This window comes from Mus pahari, chromosome 3 (genome assembly GCF_900095145.1).
Source record: "Mus pahari chromosome 3, PAHARI_EIJ_v1.1, whole genome shotgun sequence".
Classification (NCBI taxonomy): Eukaryota; Metazoa; Chordata; class Mammalia; order Rodentia; family Muridae; genus Mus; species Mus pahari.
In genome coordinates this window covers 21113942-21138392 of record NC_034592.1, presented here as the reverse complement: position 1 = coordinate 21138392, position 24451 = coordinate 21113942, and the positions used below count along the sequence as shown (strand labels likewise).

General features: G+C 49.8%; 1 protein-coding gene across 3 annotated transcripts in view; it reads left to right on the top strand.

The window, feature by feature from the left end:
* Mvb12b (multivesicular body subunit 12B) overlaps nt 1–24451 on the top strand; it is a 154258-nt gene that overhangs the window by 50759 nt on the left and 79048 nt on the right. For all 3 annotated transcript variants that reach the window (XM_029536207.1, XM_021192647.2, XM_029536206.1), the window contains exons 4-6: nt 549–645; nt 6908–7037; nt 9542–9664. In XM_029536207.1, coding sequence (XP_029392067.1) covers nt 549–645; nt 6908–7037; nt 9542–9664 — 350 coding nt within the window. The remainder of the gene's footprint in view (nt 1–548; nt 646–6907; nt 7038–9541; nt 9665–24451) is intronic.

Below are 24451 nucleotides of genomic sequence, written 5' to 3'. Positions count from 1 at the left end.
AATTATAGAATGGTGTGCCACCAACCATCTTCAAAACTGTCTTTATGGAAACTGTGCACTGTGGACCCCTCTGCCAGCACTAAATAGGCGCTCTTAAGAGCTCCCCTAGCGAGGTATCTCAGAAGGCGTGGGGTGCGGAGGTGGCCAGGCTGCCATTCAGTTAGTTTATGATTCTTGGCATTTTATAGAATGTATCTTGTAACAACGGCCCCTTAGGTATGTGATCAGACCTTGTTCAGTTTAGACATAGCTCTCTCTCTTGCAAGCATCCCAGAACCTCCCCTATTTAAAACACTCTGACCCTGAAAAGTGGTGGGGTCCAGGGATGTGTGCACACCTACCCTCTGCTGAGTGGCTTTGAGATTCCACAGATGGAATCTTCTTTCTGAGGTACACTAGAGTCCCTGCTAAATGCTAGTATCATCATCTCCAGTTAACCTGCTGTGGTAAAGCTGCAGCGGCCACTGTGTGAAGTACGCTTCCTGAAGCCAGGCCTGCAAGCAAGCCTAAGTTCCAACTCAGCGTGTGTCTTGTCTTTTCTTCCCAAGAGTCATTTGGGGAATGTGCTGGTGGACATGAAGCTCATCGATGTCAAGGACACACTGCCTGTGGGCTTCATCCCCATTCAGGAGACCGTGGATACACGTGAGTCAGCACTTAACAAACCTGCTTGCCTTGGGAGTGGCCACCTCCATCCGGTGGGCTTGCAAATATTCTGTGTGTTTCTCTCTGGAAATCCGTAGATGGTGAAGGAAGCCTGCCACTTGTGATATCCACCTTGGATCTCTGTGTGTCTGAAGAGTGTGTGGGTCCTTGCCTGCAAGTGAGCAGTCTTTGACGGATGCCTCCTCACTCAAGGACAGAGCAGGGAGTCTAGGGACAATTGGTTTGCCCTCAGCTGGTGCTGAAGCTAAGCTTAGCACAAGACCCTGAAGCAAAAGGGAGGGAGGGCAGAGATCAAAAGATGCCCTGGGGCTGCAAGAAACAGCTCTGTCCCTGGTCTGGGGCTCACAGAGTGAACAAGAGGCAGGACCCAGAAAGACTTCAAGTTAGAGCATGCAAAACCTAAATTGGAGCCAGATGTGGTGGCTCATACCTGTAATCATAACACTTGGGAGATGGGAGCAAGAAAATCAGGATTGAAGGACATCCTTCACTACATACAGATTCTGAGCCTGGGGTACATGAGATGCTGGCTAGTTAAAAAACAACAACAGCAACAATTAAAACAAACAAAAAACCCACGATTTAAATTAGACCGGATGCTCCAAACACTGAGCAACATTGCACTGTGCTAAGCTGCAGGGAACTATGGAAAATGGGGAAGCTGCTTCAGGATCCTATGGGTGTTATGGGCTCTGGTCTGGAGTGCTGGGGACTCTGGTCCTGGAGTGCTGGGGACTCTGGTCCTGGAGTGCTGGGGACTCTGGTCCTGGAGTGCAGGGGACTCTGGTCCTGGAGTGCTGGGGACTCTGGTCCTGGAGTGCAGGGCTGGTAAGGTAGTGTCAGGAAGCCTTGTGTATCTGAGCTTCTTTACTTGGGTGTACATGAACTTGCTTTATTTGTAATTACTTATAGCCAGTCTTTGCTATGTTGTGGGTTCTTTTCCTGACCTTTATCCCAGTCTCCCCATTTCACCCTGTCACTAGATCAGAAAGGAGAGAAGAGAGAGACAGAGACACACAAAGACACACACACACACACACACACACACACACACACAGAGACAGAGAGAGAGACAGAGAGAGAGAGAGAGACAGATAGACAGACAGACAGAGACACAGAGAGAGAGAGAGATCCCTACATCTAATTTCTTTCCTTTTGTTTCCTCTTTGACCATGGCTACTAACAAACCACAGCCAATCTCCGTGAAGGACCAACCCAGCCTCTAGGGGAACTAGCATTTATGTACCCTCTGAAAAGTTCCCAGAATTCCAAATGTCACACAATCATAGAAACCATCTTCAGCTGGCAAAACCACATCCCTTCTGCAGCACAAGGCAAATCATAAATCAGATCTCTACTCCTGGGATTAGAAATAAAACTCATTCTTATGTTTCTGGTTTTTCTAAGAAACCAGAACTCCAAAATTGTCACTACACTTACTCATGAGCCCACGCCACAGCAGCGAAACTGGGAGTAAGAAAACAGAGATCCTCATCTGTGCGATTCCTTTATGGAATTCTGTACCCTGTTCTTCGTCATTATTTATAGGTATGTGATTCTTTTTCACATTTTCATGCTGCGGACATTTCTGGACCAGCACTTGCTTGCTGTTTTCACACAGAGCAGCTTCCATGTCTCCTCAGCCGCCCCCAGTAGGAGCTTATTTCAGCAAAGCAGCGGCCCCTCACTGGCTGATTCACTTGCTCGTTGGGCCACGTCCTAGCAAAATGTCATGGTGCTGGTTGGCTTTAACTGTCCCTTTGACATCACCCAGGATCACCTTAGAAGGGAGTCTCAGCTGGAGGATGGCCTGGCCTCTGGGTATGTGTGGGTGGCAGGGGATTGTCATGACTGTCAGCTGACTGAGTCCACTCTGGACAGGAAATCCTGGGCTGCCTGAGGCTCCTGGGGAGGAAGAAGCAAGGATACATGTGTTTTTCTCTGCTCTGGACAGTGGGTGGGACGTGGCTACCTGCTTGAGTTTCTGCCTTGGTTTCCCCTCAGTGGTGGACTCTAAACTGGAATTGTAAGCCAAATAAACCCATTCTTCCCCACGTTTCCTTTGGCCAGGGTGTTTACCCTAGCAATGAATACCAGGGCACTGATACCTGCCATGTTTCATGTAAGGCCCCATGGTAAGTGCTGTAGCCTCATGATGGCACCTTACCTTTAGCAGAGTTCAGTAGAGGTGGGTGTTAGGCCTATTTTAATATGAGAAATATAAGGCACAGTAACCATATCTTAGCCAAAAGCAAGAACACACCCACACACACATATATGCACATGCGTGCACACACACGTGCACATATGTACACCCAGACACATATGCATACAAATGAAAATGCACACATATACACATGTGCATAAATACACATGGATACATACATGTTTACATTCATGCACATATACATGCATGTACATAATCATGTGTATATAAACACACATGCATACACATGCACACAGATGCATGTACACAGGCATACATATTCATTCATACACATACATACCCACATACACATGTAGCTGCATGCACATACATATACATACAACATACTAATGTGTGCACATGCATATGCATGCACAAACACACATGTACTAAGCACCTTGCACATCTAGATTTTATGTATCTATGTAGCAGAATTTGTTTCAATAATGATTTATTAAGACACAATTTAAATACCATGTAATTCACCCATTTACATTACACAATCCAGGGAGCCTGCCACCATGCTCCTTCTGTCACCACATGGAGGCATTGCCTCCAGCCCTCACCTCCCTGTCCCCACTGGCTGGTGCTTTCTGCATAGCCAGTTTCTGCCTGTTTCTGGCAATTCCTATACTTTGCCATGTCAGGCTAGGGAAAGGACCCAGTGGATAAAGTGCTCACTGCACAAGCAAGAGGACCTGAGTCTGGATCCCGAGTGGGAAACGGAGGGATGTGCCCTGTCTGCCTTCGAGTCCTCTGTGGGACCGACCTGGACTCTAGTCCCTGTGCCTCAGTAGTCAGCCTGGCTCTGCTGCTTGTGCTTGCAGAACCCCGAGCAACTCCCCTGCCTCAGTTTACTCATTTGTCAGGTGAGAAGGACGCTCCCTGCCTTGTAGTGTTGCTGTGGCACCCTGGTCCCTTTCATGTTTTCTCATGGCTCTGCTACTTCCCTTGCTCCTTGAGGACAAGATGGCAGGACTGGTCCATCTCCAGCTCGTCCCAGGCTCCATCACACACGGGGCCTTGCCGGCTGAGTGAGTTCTATCAGGATAAGCTTTATTGCCAGGCTGATATCTCACTGCCTTGAGGTCGCTTTGTCTGCTCAGGCCTGCTGGCACTGGTGCTGCGCCTTACTTTGTTTTACTATTTAAACTGTATTACATTTATCGGATACTTATTAGCAAGCAACCCCTTTGGTAAATGTCTGCTTGCCGGCTTTGCCTCTTCTTAGGTGAGGTCTCTGCTTACAAAATCGCCTTGTTGATTTGCATCCAACCCTGGTCTGTTTTCTCCCTAAGGATTTCGAAGTTTTAAATATTTCCTTGATGTTCATTTCTGACAGTTAACTGATGTGTAATGTCTTTTGTATGGATATATGGCTTAGCCACGAGGGATTTCCTATTCGGAATTTTCTGTCTGTTGAGCTCAGTCAGAAGGCCCTGTGGCGGGCCTGTGCTCTGAGAGGGAGACCAGTCCCCATGTTTGCACTAGTTGCTCTCCAGTGGGTCCTGGGCTCTGCATCACAGGAGTAAGCACCTCCAGTCAAGGACCATTTCTCAAAGACTTCCCAGGGGACCAAGAGCCTCATGGTCAGCCCACTATCTCCTGAGAGTACTTAAAGCTTTGATTTCATGAAGTCAGCCAAAAAGATGAGACTCCTGTAATTAATTTAAAATATAGCCTGATGCAGTCCATACAGCACTTAAACACTGGAACACTGTTTGTTTTAGTAAAGTGTTGTGTACTCTCCCTGTGTTCATTAGCATGACTGAACACATTTCTATTGACTATGTAAAATATGTTTGCTTAAAATGAAGCCTGCTTACGCATGTGTAATGAATGAGTGGATCTGGTCTTTACCGGGCTGGCTGCAGGTGGAGGCATGGAGCCAAACCGTGGCAAAGGCAGGCACAATCCTTCCCCAAGTGTGACCTCACAGGAGCTCTCTAGTGCATCCCATTTAGGGCCTGAACTTGGGAGCTGATGGTGGCAGGTTGCTTCTGCATCCCTGTCCTCCAGGACGCCATCTCTGCCTCAAGGTTGATGTTTGCCATGTGGGTTAGAGACATTTCTACAGCTTGAAGATGCCATGTGTCCCTCTGCTTTCACTCCTGGGAAAGAACCCACAGGATTTGGGCATTTCAGTATGACCTTTTGAAAAGACACCCCCCTTTCCCTAAAACCTAGCAAGGACCCAACAGTACTCTGATTCTACAGGTCCACAGAACCACCCTTCTGTCTGCCTGCCTGCAACAAGACAGTGGCTCTGGCTTTTCTTTATCAAGCACTTACTGTGTGCCCAGAACTGGCCAGGAAATCATATTACCACACGACATTTACCTGAATTGCTCTGGAGTGGGCTTCCACTGGACAGGTCCCTTGTACAGATGGCAAAGATGAGACCCAGAGGGTTTAAGTGACTTCCGAGGTGCCAGTGCCAGCAGTGGCAGAGGTAGATAACATCCAACACAGATGGAGCACACACCTGTAATCCCGGTATTTGTGAGGCTGAGATAGGAGGATGACAAGTTTGAGGCTGATCTAGGCTACATAGTGAGACCCTGCCTCAAATAAAACCCACTACAGATAACGGAGTGTTGAAAGTGGGAGAAGTCATCTCCCCAGGGAAGAGCCCCTCCAAGTGGTTATCCAGTGCCGAGTGGTAGGCCCTGAAATTGTGTACACACAAGAAACATTATACAGACTGAATAGGTTACATCTATATATTTAGGAATGTATACATAACACGATTAAAGAAAAGAGGTTGGGGGCCATGAATTTAAGAGTGAGCAAGGTGGGGGGCAGGTGTTCTGAGAAGGGTATAGAGAGAAAAGAATGGGGAAATAATATAATTTATTTTAATTTCAAAAATGGTAAAAAATTTGAAAACCACAAATCCAACTGAAAGATTTATGGACTGTTGGGAAAAGTTCAGAACCACAGATGGGCACTGTCACCAGTTGCTGGAGCACCAGCCGTTGTGCCCAGACTGAACAAGTGACTGCACAGAGCCACACACTGGCTCTCCTTCCTGTCCACTGCCTGCCTCAGAGGCTCAAAGAGCTGGTGAAGAAAAGCCACATTTCAGACCGAAGAACATGAACTCATCAATGCAGAGGAGTGCACAACAGGAGACCAATGCTTTGAAACCTAGAACCGATGTGTGGCTCATAGCTGCGAGCATCCTAGAAGCCACAGCCAGAGCAGGGCACAGGAGGGAGACCCAGGTCTGCACTGGGCCAAAGCTAGCCAGCTCTGACAGGCTCCTGGGTGAGGGCAGAACAACTGGGCTTTTTGGGTTTTTTTTTGTTGTTGTTGTTTTGTCTTTTTTTTTTTTTTTCCTGCCTCTCTCTGCCACAAAGGAAGGGGAAGCAGAGAGGGGGGCTTATAGAGTAAAGGGGACCAAAGAGACCTGACAGCCCACTCCAGAGCACACAGCCTCTGGATGTAACTCCAGACAAAGGGCGGGGCATTCTGCGATCAGACAAAGGGGTGGGGCAGGGTGTTGATGGAGAAACTTGAATTTCAGACTGTGGATGAGTTCAGGAGTTTCCTTGTTGTTGGTAGAAGTGGGAGGGACATGGCAGCCATGCCTCCTGGTGGGGCAACATGACGTAGCATTGGGGATTTGTTCCCTATGTCCAGGAAAGGTAGCAGTGTGTGGAGTCAGCGTGCTGACCAGGGCAGGTGGTCCTGCCTGCACGTCTCACTCCATGGAGTGTGAGTGAGGGTTTCTATATTAAAAAATGAAAAAGGGGCCTTCCAGTGGGTGTGGCTGTGGCCTGAGGAAGCCGTGTAGGGACATGGCAGCAGCCTGGGAGTCTTGGCCAGTGCATCTGGGGCCAGGCCCTGGACCCAGGGCAGGGTGACTGGTGTACTCAGCTGTCATCACCTGTCCTTGGGGGCTTCAGCAAGGGCAGGGGGCAGAGCTTAGTCCCTCTGCCAGGTGACATAGTAGCCTCTCCTTCTGCAGCCCTGAAGGGAGAGGCAGGGCCTCTCCACCAGTCTCACACCTTTCTGTCATCCTTTCCTTAGAGGAGGTGGTCTTTAGGAAGAAGCGGCTCTGCATTAAGTTTATTCCCCGGGATTCAACTGAAGCTGCCATTTGTGACATTCGCATCATGGGCCGGACCAAGCAGGCACCTCCCCAGTACACGTTTATTGGGTAAGTCACAGTGTTTCCTACCTGCTGTCTCCTCCCCTGAGAGCAGTTGAGCCACTTGTGAGCCCAAGACTGAGATGTCAGTGTGGCTTACAAGGCTCAGCTGTGCTCCGTGTTGGTGTTCACCACTGACTCTACCTCAGCCTACATCAGCTTATACTGCAGCCGCTCACTGTAGCTAGGGCTGCCCTTCCCTGTGCAGTCACCTTTCAGGCCCCTCTACACCCTGCCCTGAGGCCACTGTGGGCCTCAGCTCCTCATGTCTCTTATCTACCTGGGCCATTTTATAGCTAACCTGTCTGTGCCACTGGACAGATGGTGTGGGGAGGGAGGGAGAGGGAGGGAGAGAGAGAGGGACCCTGCTCTCACAGAGAGGTTTGTTCTGAAGGGAGAGATGAGCAGTGAGCAAGAAGATGAACGTCTCTGACCTTAACTTCTCGATGGCCTGTTAGCTGGTTCAGATACCAGGCAGGGTTACTGAGCAAAGATCACCACGTGAAGAGCACCAGCTCTGAGAAGGCTGACCTGAGTGGGTGGAGGGGAGTGAGTGTGGCGGTCACACCAGGGTGAGTGCTGGGCCGTTGGGTACTAGTCACCTTGGCAGTGATGGGGCCTGGCCCATAGCTGCTCCATAAGCTCTGAGCGCAGGCAGATCCCAGAACTTCATTTTGGGTCCATGAGACGAATGACAGGAAGCCCCACCCAGCATGGCTTACGCCAGAGGAAGCATCTGTTGGCTGACACAGCAGCCAGGCTTGGAACTCAAAGGATGAGAACACCTCATTTCCTGCCCCCTCTGTCCTCTGGTGGGACCCTACCTGATACCTGTTCCTCCAGGGAGGCATGCCACTGCTGTCTCTTTGCAGGTGCCCTTCAGAAGTGGGTCCAGAGACAAGATGTCTGCCTTCCTGAGCTTCCCATCACAATGCTAGAATTCAGGGTCCTGGGAGCACCCCTTCCTGGTTACTTCTGCCACGGAGAGGTCCTCCCCTCATTGATCAGCCTGAGCTAGGAGTAAGGACCTGTTCATTGGAGCTCAAGGAAGAGTAGTGAGGGGGTGGCTGTGCCAAACTGAGCAGGGAGGTACAAGGTCAGGAAGGCCCCCCCCGGGGGGGGGCAGGGCGGGGCGGGGCTGGGCGGGGCTGGATTCATACTGCACTCAGTGGGTTGAGACTGGGGTCTCACAGCTCAGCTCTGTCAGTCCTTTCCACTGTGGATTCTGCACTCTCAGGACAGACAACCAACACACTTATTTTTCTTCTAAATATTTATTTTATGTTTGTGAGTATACCTGCTGTCTTCAGACACACCAGAAGAGGGCATCGGATTTCATTACAGATGGTTGTGAGCCACCATGTGTTTGCTGGGAATTAAACTCATAACCTCTGGAAGAGCAGTCAGTGCTCTTAACTACTGAACCATCTTTCCAACCCCCAACCACCACACTTTTAAAGCAGACTTGCATCTACTGTTTACATCTCGAATTACAATACTATTTTAAGAGGGTGCAGTTCTGTTTTAAGCAATTCTGAAGAATTGATTTTATCAATATTTGTCAATATATAAAACTAGAATTTTCTTCCTTGATATTATTTTTTAATTGCTAAAGTACAATTTTTATTTCATCTTGGGCCTAGCATCCTCTCCTAGAGAAAGCATGAATTTTAAGAGAAATGAGTTGAGGATTTAGAACCAAAGTCATTTAATCCAGGTGCCACATGATGAAGGCCTGTGCTTGCCCTGTGGGAAGCAGATAGCTCAGGCTAGAAAGGACACAGCCTGCACTGAAGCAGGCAGCCTGAGGCCCCGTGGAGGTGGGCGGGCTTGCTGCTGCTGTAGTTGGTCTCGCTCTTGATAAGGCAAGGTCAGGTTTAAAACAGCCTCCAGCCTACACCCAGGACCCACAGAGTAAATGCCTTTTATTTTTGGAAGAGATACTGTCCCTCAGCTTCCATTCCCATAGACACAGTTCTGGGGCAGCAGGGATGTTCTATGTGCAGCAGAAATGATCCTGTTCATTGCCAAGTGTGAGCTTGCCTCATCCCCATCAGGGGTGCAGTACAGGCACAGCCACAGTGGCTGTCACACCACAGGAGATGTGCATCTACTCTTTGTTGTGCTGGTTTGTGAGCTGTGAGCCTCCACATTGATGGTTTGCAGCCATTTTCCCAACTGACCTTGGTGTGAGGCCATGTTTAGTGATTCCTAGCTACAAGGGGTCAAGTCTTGACAAAGCAAAGGGTGCTTGCATGCCAGCAAGCAAGGTGGGGCACCCAGAGCGGGCAGGCCAGCATGCTCAGTGGGTGAAGACGGTCACATCACAACCGCTTGCCTTCGAGCACGGCTGCACTCCTGCGAGGCTCTGGTGCAGCACCCAGGGCATGAGAGGGGTGCTGGGGCCTCCCTGGGGTTTGTGGCAGCTCATAAATGTGGTAACAGTTAACTCAGTTGCTCAGGTCAGTGCTCCAAGCTCAACCATGCATTGAGATTTTTCCTTTCTTCTGCAGGGAACTGAACAGCATGGGCATCTGGTACCGAATGGGCAGAGTGCCAAGAAACCATGACTCGCCTCAGCCCACCACACCCTCCCAGTCATCAGCCGCTTCTACCCCAGCCCCAAACCTTCCCAGGTGAGGTCTTGTTGGGGTCTCACCATGCACTTACGTGGTCTTAGGTCCTGCCGAGCCATGCAACAACTTAGAAAACACCCACTTAAGCATCTGCTAAAATAGAGCAAAATATAGCAGAAAATTTGCAGAAGTCTAAACTTGGGCCTTAAAAAGTCATGGTCAGAAATCCACGAATTCCACTTGTGTAAAGGGCACTCTAAATTCTCTACTGTGTGTATGCCACAGGTTTCTAACACGGCAGGAGATGTGGCTGCCTGAGCCAGGCATTGTGCTTCTCACCCTTAATCCCGCCCTCAGGACGCAGAGGCAGGCGGATCTCTATGAGTTCCTTCCTTAATCCCGCCCTCAGGACACAGAGGCAGGCAGATCTCTGAGTTCCTTGCATGCCTGGTCAACACAGCGAGTTCCAGGCCAGCCAAGGATACATAGTGAGACCCTGTCTCAAAAACCAAACAAAACAAGCACACAATTGGCTTGCCATTCAAGTGAGCTTATAGACACACAGCGATGTGTATGGCAGCCAGGTGGTCAGCGCCCAGGGGCAGAATTCCCTCTCAGCTCTGCCAGCGACTCATCTGACACCCAGCAAGGTGGGTCAGCCAACCCTAGAGTCAGTTCTTAAAAAGAAGTGAGTTTCCAGAACATTACATTCATTATAATAGTTAATTCCAGGGAGACCCTGGCGACCAGCACCCGCTCTGCAGCTGACTGCACTGGTGCTGGTGAGGTAACTCTGGTGTCTGAACTCTGCAAGCAGCAGTTGAGGAAAGACTCCCCCAAATAAGAAACAGGGCATCCCTGGGGAAACTGATAGGGACAGAGCACTCATGAATAAAGTCTGAGAGACTGCAGAAATGAACGGAAGGAGGGATGGCAGGTGGTTCTCTGGGGGTCGAGGTGACATGAGACCACATTGAAGAGCTCTCCATGGGAAGAGGTGGGTGCCAAGCCAGCCCCTCCTCCACCCCATGGAGCAACTCCCTTCAAGAGGCTGCTCTGCGAGCCAGATGTGGTGGTGCACACCTTTAATCCCAGCACTCGGGAGGCAGAGGCAGGTAGGTTTCTGAGTTCGAGGCCAGCCTGGTCTACAGAGTGAGTTCCAGGACGGCCAGGGCTATATAGAGAAACCCTGTCTCGAAAAAAAAAAAAAAAAAAAAAGAGGCTGCTCTGCCCATTGCAAGTCGTTCCTCCAGGCTGAGCATCCACTCTCTAGGGAGAGGCTACTATAGTGACCCCAGACCAAAGACTTTGTCTTTTGGACTCTGTGCAGGCCACCCACACCAGGAGCAGTGTTTAAAGGTGACCAGCTGAGTCTGTCTGTGCTCAGGAGTGTGGGGCTGGCATGACATGGGGTGAGCACATCTTCCTTCCTCACGGACTGGTAATGCTATCATGGCTCTGTCCTGGGCCATTGCTCCAGGGGGTCACCATAACTTCTGCCAGCATCATTCCAGGTCCTCATCTGTGCTGGGTGGGGTCCGCTCAGGCTCTGGTGCTCAGCGTCAGCTGCAGAGGCTACTGACCCTTTGGGGCTCAACTGCCTTGAATAAATAGAGCCCAGAAATGGGCATCACCTCAGGCAGGTGCTAATTCCTGTCACATGGAATGAAGCCATTCTAATTTGTTTTCAATTGCTGTGGAAAAGCATGGACCAAAAGCAACCTGGGGAAGACAGTTTACTTGGCTTATACACCCCAGTCGCAGTCCATTATTGAAAGAAGACAGAGCAGAAACTGAAGCAGGGACCATGGAGGAATATTCTTTTTCCATGGCTTGCTCAGCCTGCTTCCTTAGAGCATCCAGGACCACCTGCCCAGGGGTGGCACTGTCCCACACACACGCCAGTCTGAGGGAGGCATTTTCTCAGTTGAGGCTCTTTTCTTCCCTTTCGACCCTAGCTTATGTTGAGTTGACAGAAACCTTTAAAGTACAGGGCTCTTACTATCCCAGAGGAGACAGGGAGAGTGCTTGTCCTGAGCTTGCCTGTCACAGGAGAGGCAGGTCACCTACTGTCAGAGCCAGCTCTGGGAGCTGGTGGGGTTGGAAGGTGGCACAACCCAACAGAGTGCTCATAATACTTTATATTTTATGACCTGGGTGCAGTTTATGGTTTACAATGGCTGCAAGGAAATTGGATCAGTTCTGTTTTACTTGCCAAATAAAACAAATGTCAAAATAGTCAATATAAAATGTATTCTAATTTGGCTGAGTTAAGTCATCGGCTTTGGCTTTCTGGAGGATCCCTCCTGTATGCAAATGGTGCTGTGTCTCTGTGGCTGGGTGTTGATTTACAGGCAGGGTACGGGCGCTTGCTGTGGGAGCCGCTTAACTCATCTGGGTTTGGTGGTTTTATCTTTTGTGGGTTGGCTTGGATTTTATTCTTTCCCTATTCAGATTCTTTGATTTTTATTTTTTTAAGAAAAGAATCGGTAGTTACTTGAATTTTCCATTAAAGTAAGGAAGGGTTGAGTGTGGATATTTTTACTTTTTTCTTCCTCAAGATGCTGGATCTCTGTAAGAGACTCTGTAAGGAGTGCCGCTGTGACATGAAGACCAGGCTCTCCCCCATAAGCTGCACCCCACCACCATGCCCGCCCCCCTCAGTGACCTTCTGTCTCCCAGTTCCCGGCCCCAGAGTTAAGTCAAATGGGTACCCAGCACCCTACACACACACACACACACACACACACACACACACCATTCCTGTCTTATTCTGAGCCCCCCTTGAGTCTCCCCCCACCCCCCACCCCCGCCCACCGCTGGGCTGCCTTGCTTTGGTCATTTGGGGGAGCTCCTCTCACACTGGCTGAGCAGTCCCCGGTTTTCACTGTCTCAGCACATGTGAAGTGTATAACACGTGCTTTTCAGCAATGAGGACCCCACAGTGCTCTCCCCCTCCAGATGACTCCCCATTCCTATCACAGAGCAGTGAGTGCTTGGGGGAAATTGGCAGAATATAGAAAATAATGGGCAAACAAAGCCCGTTTCCAGTGAGGAAATTCTCATAACCTTTTGTTACATTTCCTTCGAGCTCTTTCCCCTGTGTACATTTATGTAAGTGACATCATCGCATATATAGCAAGTTCGTAATTTTCCCATGGAGCGTTAAACCGCAAACATCGGAACACTTTCCTGGTCTTTGTGTGGGGACACCTGATCCAAGCACCAGAGCATAGCTGCCAGGAGCGTGGTGATGGGGTGCCCTCTACTGGCCAGCTAGGAGGAGGCAGGAGGCGCGCTGGGTGGGGGAGCCACAGGCAAGAGGATGATGAGGTGGTGGCTCAAAAGCAAAGGACAGGTTCTCTGGCAATGCTTGGATTTAAGCATTCCCAGCAGCTTTCTGGAGAGCTGTCATTTCCAACTTTACTTTAGACAAAAGGGACATTGGCTGACCTTTTCACAGGTGACAGGCCAGGCCGTCACCTTTGTCATCTTTCCCAGGAGCAGGCAGTTCCCACCTGGGCCTCCCCACTGCTGCAGAGGCATTCACAGTAAAAGTTGATCTAGAGCCCTCCTCCTTGCCTTCCTGCACAGAGATCTCTGGGTAGGCAGGATGCTCGTTGGTGATGTCCAGCAAATTGGATATTGAGTTCAGTAGAGTTTGTGTCAGAAGCCACATAAGCTATCCTGACAGAACTCACCCTCTGTCCAGTGAGCCCTGGTTTCACCCACTCTGCTTAGGTCTCTGGTCTTGTCCCAGACCTGGTATCTCCCTCCAGGCAGTGAGCATCCATCCCCTGCCTACTCATGTTGCACAAGGATCCAGTAGGGTGGGGCGCCTGAGGGCTGAGGGCTGAGGGCAGAGGGCAGCGGGCAGCGGGCTGAGGGCAGAGGGCAGAGGGCTGAGGGCTGAGGGCAGAGGGCAGAGGGCAGACTTACCTCCCTACCCATCTCTGGGCTGGCCTCAGCCAACTGGGCCAGCCTTGAAAGAGGGGGTCTGTTCTGCTCAGGGCTGCCACCTGGGAACATGTGTACCAATAATGGAATCGTCTTCCAACAGAGCACCCCATACTCTCTCACACATGGGGACTCCCATGTGACAACAGAGCACCCCATGCCCTCTCACACATGGGGACTCCATGTGTGACTCGGCTGGAATGGAGAGCTTCTGCAGCTGCCTGAAGTCAGGTTTGAAAAGCCTCAGAATCCATGGCTGAGAGTGCTTGAATGGATGTGCCTGCGTTGCTTGGTTGGGGATCTTGGAGAGCTGCTGACCCCAGCTTGCTGAGCAGTGCAATCATAAGCCTGATAAGAGTCAGGTTGTGCTTACCAAACCCACAGATGTCACAGTCACTAGGGAGAGTGGATGTGCCAGAGGATAGGGTTGATCCTGTAGATAGAACTCCATAGCCACAGCACCATGGGAACCAGGAGGTAGGAGGCCATGGTACAAATAGGACCTCTCAAAGGTCACATGGCCTACAGTATAGGGCCAAATCCAGGAGACCTGGCCTGGAGGGTGGGTGCGTGCAGGTGTGTGTGTGTGTGTGTGTGTGTGTGTGTGTGTGTGTGTGTGTGTATGTGTCTGTGTCTGTGTCTGTGTGTATCTGTTTGTGTCTGTATATTTGTGTGTGCCTGTGCTGTGTGTGTTTCTGTGTCTGTGTATGTCTGTGTTTGTATGTCTCTGTCTGTGTGTTTGTGTGTGTCTGTATGTTTGTGTCTCTGTGTATGTGTGTGTGGTGATAAACTGATCATGAGCTTGTTACCGCACACCCTGCTGTGTATGGTCAGGCTGTGTCCCTGGCCCACCTGTCAGGTTCAGTGGAGTTGTGTAAAAGCTGCTGAACTGCAGGCTACAGAGAGGCAGCTGGCTCCAGACGTCTACATGGCTAGCCAGCAGAGAGAAAGCACAGCATTCGTGAATGAAGGGGAAGGGGGAAGGCTAAGATAGGGTGAAGTTACAAAGTTACAAGGCTGCAGATTTGGGACTCAAGGTTTTTTTTTTTTTTTCTCTTTGAGACTGGGTCTCTCTCTATAGCACTGGAACCTACTAACTTGTTATGTATGTAGACCAGAGATCCACCTGCCTCCCCAGTGCTAGGATTAGAGGTGAGCACCTCCCCAGGTGCAGCATCTGGTTTTAAAAACAAAAGAACAAAACGTCACAGAAGTAGATTCGGTGGCTTGAAGGAGCTGTTGAGGGGTCATGAGCTACTGCTGAGGGTTAGCTGGGAAGTGTCCCTCAGATGCTCAGATGGTGAAGGGTGGCCTCCAGTGAGTGTTGGGGATGAGACTGTAAGTGTGTAACTCCATCATGATGTTGCTGACTTAATCAGGAATTTACTGATGGATTCAGGCAGACAGATGATTGGGAAATGTTAGACACTGGAAATGTGGGGTTCAATGGAAGGAGGGAGTTGCTGGAGTCTACCTCCCCCCCCCACCACTTTAAGGTGAGAAACTTTACTCAGTTGCATGCCTCCCTCCACCCCACACTGGTCCCCGGAGCAGCAGAGCTAGCTGACTGCGAGAGCCTTGCCCCTCCAGGATATGTTGTTCCAGTATGGAAAGAAACCAGGACCTCAAACCTCTTCTTGGGCCCTGATCAAGAAATGTCTCACCTACCTCCTTCCCTGACCTAGCGTAGCTCCCAGCTGCTGTGGTAAAACACCCCGACAAATACAGTGTAGGGGAGGAAGGGTTTATTTTAGCTCATTTTCCAGGTTACAGCCCATCAGAGCAGGAAGTCAGAGCAGCCTGAGCTCAGGGGAGGTGGTCATGTCACATCTGAAGCCAGGAACAGAGAACTGTGGACTGCATGCTTGTGCTCAGCTTGCTTGTATACACGGCAGAGCTCCTGCCTAGGGAATGCTACCACCCACTTTGGGGCTGGGTCTTGTAACATCAATTAACAATTAGCATTCTCCAGGTAATTCCCCATATATATGCCCACAGGCCAATCTGATTTAGACAGCTCTTCACTGGGACTCTCCCTTCTAGATTGTGTCAAGTTGACAAATTAAAACCCAGCATCAAACACCCTTTCTTAGAAATTCAGGTTCAGCAGACACCTTGCCGTGAGTCAGGAGGGCTCAGGGTGAGCGTTGGTCAGTGAGGCCTGCTCCAGATTCCACAGGCACCACCTCTTCCTCTCGAGTGCTGGTGGCAGTGACTGAGGCTCCAGTTGGAGGAGAGCTGCCACCATGGCATATCTCTGAGGTGGGTACAGGCAGGCCTTGCCCAATGCCCAGGCCTCAGTGGTGCTGGCACCATGTCTCAGACCAGTGTTGGTGTGTGTAAGCAACAGTTACTGTGTGATCCCAGAGTGGACCCCAGAATACTGGACATACTAATGCAGTGGTGAATGAGGGCACCTAGAAACTGGAGCACATGCACTTCGTGGCTGTGCTCTGCCCTACAGTGTGCATCCCATGTTTTGGTCACAGCATCCTCCCTCCAGGTGCAGCCTGCTGGGAGCCATTCCCAGGTGTCAGGCGAGCTTGCCTCTCTGTCCTGGTACTTGGTGCTTAGAGGGGTTTGGGGCTGTCCCAGTAACTTGTGAGCTACCAGAATATTGTCAGTCACAGTTTCCAAAGTATGTTTCTCAGTGACAGACATAATTATACTTAACTTTTTACATGGATATTATCAGTCTGTGACAGATACCCTGGGAAATGGGGCATTTTGGTGGCAGAAGATCTGTCACACGCACTTACTTAGTCTTCCTCTCGGGGACACCAGGATTCAGTCACAACTTTTACATGTCGGTGTCAGGTTTTGAGAACATCGATCCTGCTGACCTCAAAAATGGTTCATCATTCAGGTCCCAGGGCTGTCATCTAAAAGGTTAATGGCCTTTCCTGCAGGAGACAGGAAATCACACCACCTACTCTCATTGCTGTCATATCCCTTGTCACAGCCCATGAGCTATATGCCATTCTGCCTGCCTGATCCTGCCTCCCTGCTGGACCCAGGGCCCAGTTCTGCTGACTCATGAAATGTTCTGGTTGACTGGCAAAGTAGCCCTCATTGAGCTGAACCCTCAGGTGGATAGCACAATCCCATGTCCACAGGACAGCCTCAGACCCTCCTCCTGCCTCCCGTCAGTCTTCAGTTACAAGGCATCTGTGCCACAGATGCTGCCCCCACTTCACCTGCTGAGGCAGGACTGGAGCAGGAGGCCTACAAGACTGAGGCCAGCTGTCTTCCACGTCCTATGGCGGCATGAGCTTCCTGTTCTTCATGGTAGATTTGTACTGCAGGCCTTTGCCTATAAGAATGACTGGCACGCCTTTAATCCCACCACTTGGGAGGCAGAGGCAGGCGGATTTCTGAGTTCAAGGCCAGCCTGGTCTACAGAGTGGGTTCCAGGACAGCCAGGGTTATACAGAGAAACCCTGTCTCAAAAAACAAAAAANAAAAAAAAAAAAAAAAAAAAAAAAAAAAACAAAGCCTGGCAGATTCTACTCCGGCAGAGGACAGCTTTCTGCTCAGGCTTGGGTGAGATGCTATGGTTTGGTGTGAAGTCCGTCATTTCCTGAAGGGTCAGATGAACCCTGCCTCCTGGTCAGATTAGGAGACAGGGCTGAGAGCTGGTCCCGAGGAGAATTGTTTCTCCCTGCTAGTAGCCAGTGGGCTGTAGCATGGTCTGGGTTGTTCTTCCATAGTGAGTCACAGGTAATGCAGAGGTGGGTGGGCACTCCACCCCAATCCTGCCAAGAGAGGCTGGGGCTCAACACCCCAACAGTTTGATTTTCTTTCCTTCACGTGAAACCCACCTGAATTTTGCTTGCCAAGGTGCTTTTTAAGGTGTAGAGCTTTTTCACTCAAGGCACGGACATTTGCTGTGAAGTTTAAAACCACTGTGCCTTATACCCCTCCCAAGAGAGGACCAGCAGCTAGCTGTTAGAGGAGAAGGCAGGCCTGAGCTCCAGAGCTGGGGCAGGGGTGAGGCTGCAGGGTTCTGCCAGTGACTCATGGTAGCAGCCATTGTGAGAGTGAATGCTCATCTGTGAGGGCTGCTAGCCTCTCCCCCCTTACAGTTAAGGGACACCACTGCTTCTGCTGCCCCTGGCCTCTCTCCTGGCCATGGTAGCCCCCAAAGACTGGCTGCACAGAATCAGTGCTGGTCATGGCACGGTGGCACTGTGAGCTGAAACCTTTCAACTACACCAGAGTGTGGTTGGGAAGAAATTTGGCCACAGATGGGTCAGGACTTCTGAGTTTCAGGGGTCCAACATTTGGGGAATATTTTCAGAACGTGTATGTTGATTGTATAACATGAGTTAGCGTGGAGCCAGGAGTAAGCATGAACATACCTACCCTCCTTTCATCTGTGGGCCATCAGCTACAGAGAGCACAGAACCCACACCTGCAGTGCCCTGCCCCGTCTCCAGGACCCTGTAAGCAATAAGCAAGTGCCCTAGCAATAGCTCCATGGGCAGGTGCTACTGCCAACCCCATGTCAAGGGGAGAGAATGGAGACAGGAATAGGAAGTTAGGCCTTCCCTAGTGTCCCATAGCTGGTGTCTCAGAGCCCAGGTCTCAGCCCATAGGCCAGTTCCCTTTACTTTGCAAGTTCCCCCTGTGCCCACTGCCTATGGTTGTTGAGTTTATTGAGCTTTTATTAAGAGCTGGACCTCTGCCTGATTGTCAGCCCTCTGGTACCCAGCTATCTTAAACAGGCTGCTTCTCCAGGCTCCAAACCAACTGCTAGAGGGGAAGTGGGTGGCAGGGACTTCCCAGAGGCCCCCTGGCTGGACATGCTATCAGCAGTCTGAATTCACACTACAGGGGCGGGGGTGGTACCATTGAGCTGTAGCTGCTGACCAAAGACAGTATAGTCCATACCCAGAGGTCCCCATGTCATATTCCTTCAGCACAGCTCCAGGACCCTGCTTTGGCAAGCGTCTAGGCAGGATTGACTCTGGAGTCATGAGAATACTGTGGGAGCCACCTGCCCAGTTAGGCACTCATGGACAGAGCCTGTGGCTACCTCTAAAGCCAAACCCATCTTAGGACTGGCGTCAGGATAATTTTGAAGGAGAAATTTCATTAGAATGCAGTTTGGTATTGTTAGATATGAATGATGACTTTAGGCTGAGCAATACACTTTTAGATATTAATTTTTAATACTGCTTCTTGGGAAGTCAGGGCTTCTATTTAATGAAGAATTGACTATTAGTCAATATGGCTCCCACCTCTGAGCCACGGCGGCCGTCAGTCTCTCACACCAGGTTTTAACAAGGTGTCTGCTGCTTGCAAATTTGCTAGAACTCTGCAGATTGTGTGACATAGCGAGTGTCTTGTTTCTCAGTGACAGTTGTGTGGCTTCTGCATGGAGCGTGTCCTGGAAAGCTGGGTCGTGGATGCCAAGTCCTCTCTGAGGCCCACTCTCCCGTGCACCTCTGCTCTGTGTATCAGCTCCTGGCTTGGGAGAAAGGCTGTTTCAGGATTATGAAAATAGTTGTTTGTGTGTCAGGCCAGATTTATCAGCTGACTTTGGGGTTGGTTTTGCGAGCCTGGCCATTTAGAGGAGGGCATTTACCTTTCATCAGTGGGTGCTGACAGTCTGTTTGCAGGTAACTCCATGGAATATTTCACCTGGGTCTCCAGTGGAAATCTGGCCATCAAACAAAGTAAAAATGAGCGTTGCAGCAGGGCTCTTTCCCGGGGTCTCACCTCGCTCCACGATAGACTGCTCTGTTTCAAGACAGGGTTTCAATTATTAATTTGGATATTTAATAAAATCCTTTGCCTTCAGTAACTTCAGAAAATTCTTTTGAGTTTATTTGGGTTGGGTTTTTGCCCACAGATTGGGTAAAATTCAATTCAAATATCCTCCTGAACAGCATATGGTTTCTTTCTAGTTGGATGATATTAATAGTGATTATTAAAATAAATACTGCTGTTATTGTTTCAGCTACAAGTTTTTGAGCATCTTGTACTAGACATCATGTAAACACTTAAATGTATATTTGTGTGTGTGTGTGTGTGTGTGTGTGTGTGTGTGTGTGTGTGTGTGTGTGTTCGCGTGTACACACATAGCTTTCATCTTTGCAACCAAGGTACAGGGTAAACAACCTGTACCTTGTACCTCTCTCTTTTCTGAGAGAAGACTGACCTTGCAGAGTGAGGCTTAGCAGAAAGCAGCGGGGGAACTCAGGGGCCTCAAGCGCACCCTGCTTGCCTACAAGGAGCCTCCTGGGTTTTGGCTCTTTGCCTCTGTGTTTCTGATAGCCAGCAGGTATGAGCTGGCACTAGACCAATCACAGCTGTCCAGCCCATGGCCCACACCCCACCCCCTCCTTTGCCAGGGCTTTATTCTGCTAACCAAGATGTTTTCTCCAGTTCTTAAGATAGAGTGGGCTGGACGAGGACAGTGGTGCCTGGGGCTCTTGGTCAGGGGTCTGGGCCTTCAAGCGTGGCCTGGCCGCTCGCCCGCTCTGAGCTCTCACGCAGGCAGCTCATTATGAGGCAGCTTGCCCCCCCTGCTCTGGAAAGGCAGCCATGTCAGCTGGATGAGAAGCCAGCAGTGCCCATGTGTTCTTGGTTTTAGAAGTTAGGTCAGTGAGGTTTAGAGACTCTTTAAATATTTCAGTTTATAAGATTAGACTTGTTCATCTGGGACGGAAGGGTGGCGCCCCAGGCTTGGCTTTTTTCTTCATTTCTTTCCTAGGAGAGGTAGGTGTTTTGGCATTGCAGGGTTCAAGTGTAATAAAAACCTAAGGGTAGTGAATAAATACAGTGATTTTGGAGTGCTGCAGCAACTCTGAGAGCTTACTCTTTTTATTTTTGGAAGGAATTGTGAGTTGAAATATAGCTGATTGGCCCAATCCTTGTAAGAGCCCTCCCAGGCTTTCAGGGAATAGTGAGTCTCTGACCACTCTATAAGGAAGTGTGTTCTCCGCCTGCTTGACTCTGCTCAGTGGAGGGCTGGCTGCATCCTGTACTCCTTTGAATAGGCGGGAGCTCTACCACGCATGTTCATGTGTGGTGAGTGAGGCCATAGTTCTTTCTAATCCCAGGATACTTCAGGAATCTGGGCTTCCAGTGCTCCCTGGTCTCCCCCACAACACAGCAAGTACCTCAGGTTTTCCACGGAAGATGAACATGCCACCAGGACATGCTCCCCTCTCCCCAGTGTGTGCCCTCAGTCACCATATGAACAGCAAGGGCCGGGGCTGTCAGCTCAGTGCCCCAAGCAAGGGGACCCTGCCCCCTCCCACCCCGAGTCAGTGGGGGCCCTGTGTGTTGGCTGTCATTTCCTCTCATGTTCCATGGAACATGCTCACTCTTCATATCTCTTAGATTCTAAATTTCAAAAGTAATTTGTCACTTTCAAAGAGCGTGCCATTAATAACCATTATTTAGAACGGCCAAGTCTTGTGTGTGTCTGTGTGTCTGTCTGAGTTAAGCACCCAAAAAATTGGCCTTGCTGATGGCAAACAGTGCCTCCACATTGATAGATCCAGCCCTCCCCAACCCCAACCCCAACCCCACCCACAAGTGAGTTGTCCCCTGTCTGCCTTTAATCACCACGAGGGTGGGTGGTGACAGAGCCTGGCCGAAGTCTGGCCTCAGCCTGGCCTCCTGGAACTCATTAGTAGTATTGCCAAAGACAGGATTTATAAATTGAGTTTTTTTTTAACTGCTTAGAAAAAATTTCTATATAACGATTGCATTTTATTGTTCTTACATTAGAGAGAAGGGGAGAGAAGAAAGATTTTCTCATCAAGCATTTGAAACAGTAAATAAAGAACCCAAACTTCAGCTCTCCCTGGGTGTGGGCCCTGAGCAGTTGTCACAAATGCTGCAAAGATGGCATCTGGTCACCCTGGGGCTGGGGGCCGAGGGAGCACCTCCAAGCCTGCAGATGGGTGGCAGTTAAGAGACAACATTGGCATTCAGTGCATGCCAATCGCGCCGTTATTCTTAACATTAAAATTCCACTAAAGCACTAATAATTACTGTTAATACCGTCTAGTGGAAAGTTACAGTAAAGGAGCAGTGGTAGAAACAGTATTTAAGGGAGAGCTGGCGGCATGAGAAGAATGCAAATAAGCGTTATTAGCCTAATGATTCTGCCGTCGCCATGGTTGTGCGGCACCAGTGTTGTGAATATGTCATCCAGCACCCGTGAATTTGGAAAGTGTGTCAAAACACAACTTCAATTAGTTTGCTCTAATTATGGCTCTGGAGAGTTTGTGACTACATCACTCCTCATTAAAAGAGATTTTCTTATGTGGATTAATGTAATATACAAAGGAAAGTTTCAAAGTTCCTGGTGCCATTTGCTCCCATCAAGAGCTTGCTCAGAGCAGGCCTGAGAGGCCCAGGGTGTCCTGCTGGGACCAGATGTAGGCAGGAGGTCAGTGGGGAGGCTGCCTTGAGAAGGACAGTGTGGTGTTCTGGGCTGTCCTGCTGAGTGGCCATTGTAGAAAGAGGTAGGAGGCCTCCCAAAGAGGGTGCTGAGCCATTTGAATCTGTTAGGAGACATTTACCACTGTGGCCCTGTCAGGCTGTGCCTGAGCATGTCCACGGAGCTCAGAAAAGGGCATAAGCCTGAGTGAGGGTGGTGAGAAGGCGCAGCATGGCTGGTGGGAGCCTTACTTCCAGTTACATAATCTCTGGGGTGGGATGTCATGAAAGCCGACCAAAGTGTTTTCAAGGGAGCTGACCACAGAGCTCGGCTCATAAAGTGCTTATCATGCACGCATATAGACCTGAGTTCAACATGAAAGCCAGATGTGAAGGGTGCCATGAGCACACTATGCCAGAAACACTGAGGAGCAGCTTGTAACTTCTCACAGTGTCAGAATTTACCGAGCAGTTCTGATGACAGCAATTTGTCATAAACCCGCCTTCCATGGTAGCTTGACCAAGGCAAATGCAAGCTCTCTCATTCCCATCTTTTTTTTTTTTTTTTTTTGGTTTTTGGTTTTTGGTTTTTGGTTTTTGGTTTTTGGTTTTTGGTTTTTGGTTTTTGGACAGGGTTTCTCTGTATAGCCCTGGCTGTCCTGGAACTCACTTTGTAGTCCAGGCTGGCCTCGAACTCAGAAATCTGCCTGCCTCTGCCTCCCAAGTGCTAAAGGCGTGCGCCACCACCGCTCTCATTCCTATCTTAATTACTAATGTTAACTCTCATATCACACAGCACACAGGAAGCACGTCTCTGTATCTTTTCCGTGGACATGGTTTACAGAGTGAATATATGCCCAAGAGGCTGCAGCAGGGACCACAAAGTCTCACAGGTGGGCTGAGAGGCCCTGTTGAGCCAGCCAATGGCTGAGGGAGCTGCTGTGGGAACTGCTGGGTGATGAGTAACTGGGCTAACTTGACCACTTGGGGCAAGTCTCAGCACTCCTCCAAGCCTCTGTTTCTCCTCCTCTCAGATGGGGATACAGGCGCCTCCGTGCTGGCTTGGTGCAGCTCCTGGGGAGAGTTGAGTGGAGGTGGGGTAGACCTGTCGTAGCTGGTGCTCCATCTGCACCCAGCACCCAGCATGCAGCTCTTCTCCAGGCTCATCTGGATCTCCATCTCCAGTCACTGCAGGCCTGGGTCACATGCTGGGCTCTTTGGCTTTCTCCTCTCAATCTTAACTGTTCCAGACACCCCACCCCCATCTCCCACCCCCCACAGAATCAGGGCCGAACAGAGCAGGCGTACTCCTCCCCCCAGCAGAGCCAGAGTGTTCTCAGGCAGGGAGCAGCTGGGAAGGGGTTAAGGTGGTAATTGTGTAAGTCTTCCAGGCTTTCTCCCAGTTCTGCGATAATTTGATGAAGAACTTCACCCTAATTAAATATTCAAATTAGGAATAAGTGTCAATATGGCTTCCCATTGCCTGGAACGATGATTAATTGTATTCAAAACTCCAGTGGCCGCTGTAATCTGAGCTGAACCATTGTACCTGATTATTTCTGTGCTGCATTTGCCATGTTTTTGTTTTAAGATTTAAACTAGTAATTGATTTGCCATATGCCGTCGAGCTGCGCGCACTTTAAAGCTGCGCCGTGGGAACTCGGGGAGTTGAGATTTCCTTAGACTTCCTATGACAGATTTTGTTTTGGTTTTTTTGGCTTGTCTAGTGCATTATGCTCTGTGAGGGCTGGGGATTGCCCATGAGGGAAACTCATCATATAGGCTGGTAGGCTGGCGTCGTATTGATCAAATGGGTGGCTTGGACAGAAGTGAACACTTTCGTGTTTGTGCAATTCCTCAGGTAACATGGTGTGGTAGAAAGAGCATGGTTTCATTGACAGCCCAGCCATTTTCTTTAGCTCTGTGACCTTGGGCAACATCCTTAACCCCTCTGAGCCACTGTGTCCCCATCCGTAGAACACTATGAACCCTACTGGGTTGTTTAGAAATGGTTGTGGGGCATTTGAATAGTGGAAACCATCCTGCTCCCTGGAGCCTGCAGGGACAAAGCCTCCGGCATCCCTTCCCCAGAAAGCCCTTCTCCACTGAGTCCACGCCGGCTTCCAGTTCTCTCCACCGGGCATTGCTTGTGTCTGTGGCATTTTTTGGGTTGTCACTTTGACCCAGGATTAGCTGTTTTGTTGCCTGAGCCATTTCTCCCCTTCCCAGGTGAGGCCATGCAGAAGACTGCCAACAGGTGTTGGCTGCTGTCCCCAACCCCCTATTATTTTAAAACCAAAGTCTGAAACCTTATACTCCTCTAGTCTTTGGGTTTTAGAGATTTTTTGCTTTGTGATAGATTTATGTGTGTTTTGGTTTGTGGCCAGTAAACTCCTGCAGGGAGAACGTGTTTCACTCTGACTTCTTAAACCATATCAGTGCATAGCACAGTGCTTAGCAGACCTGTTAAAGACAGATGGACAGGGC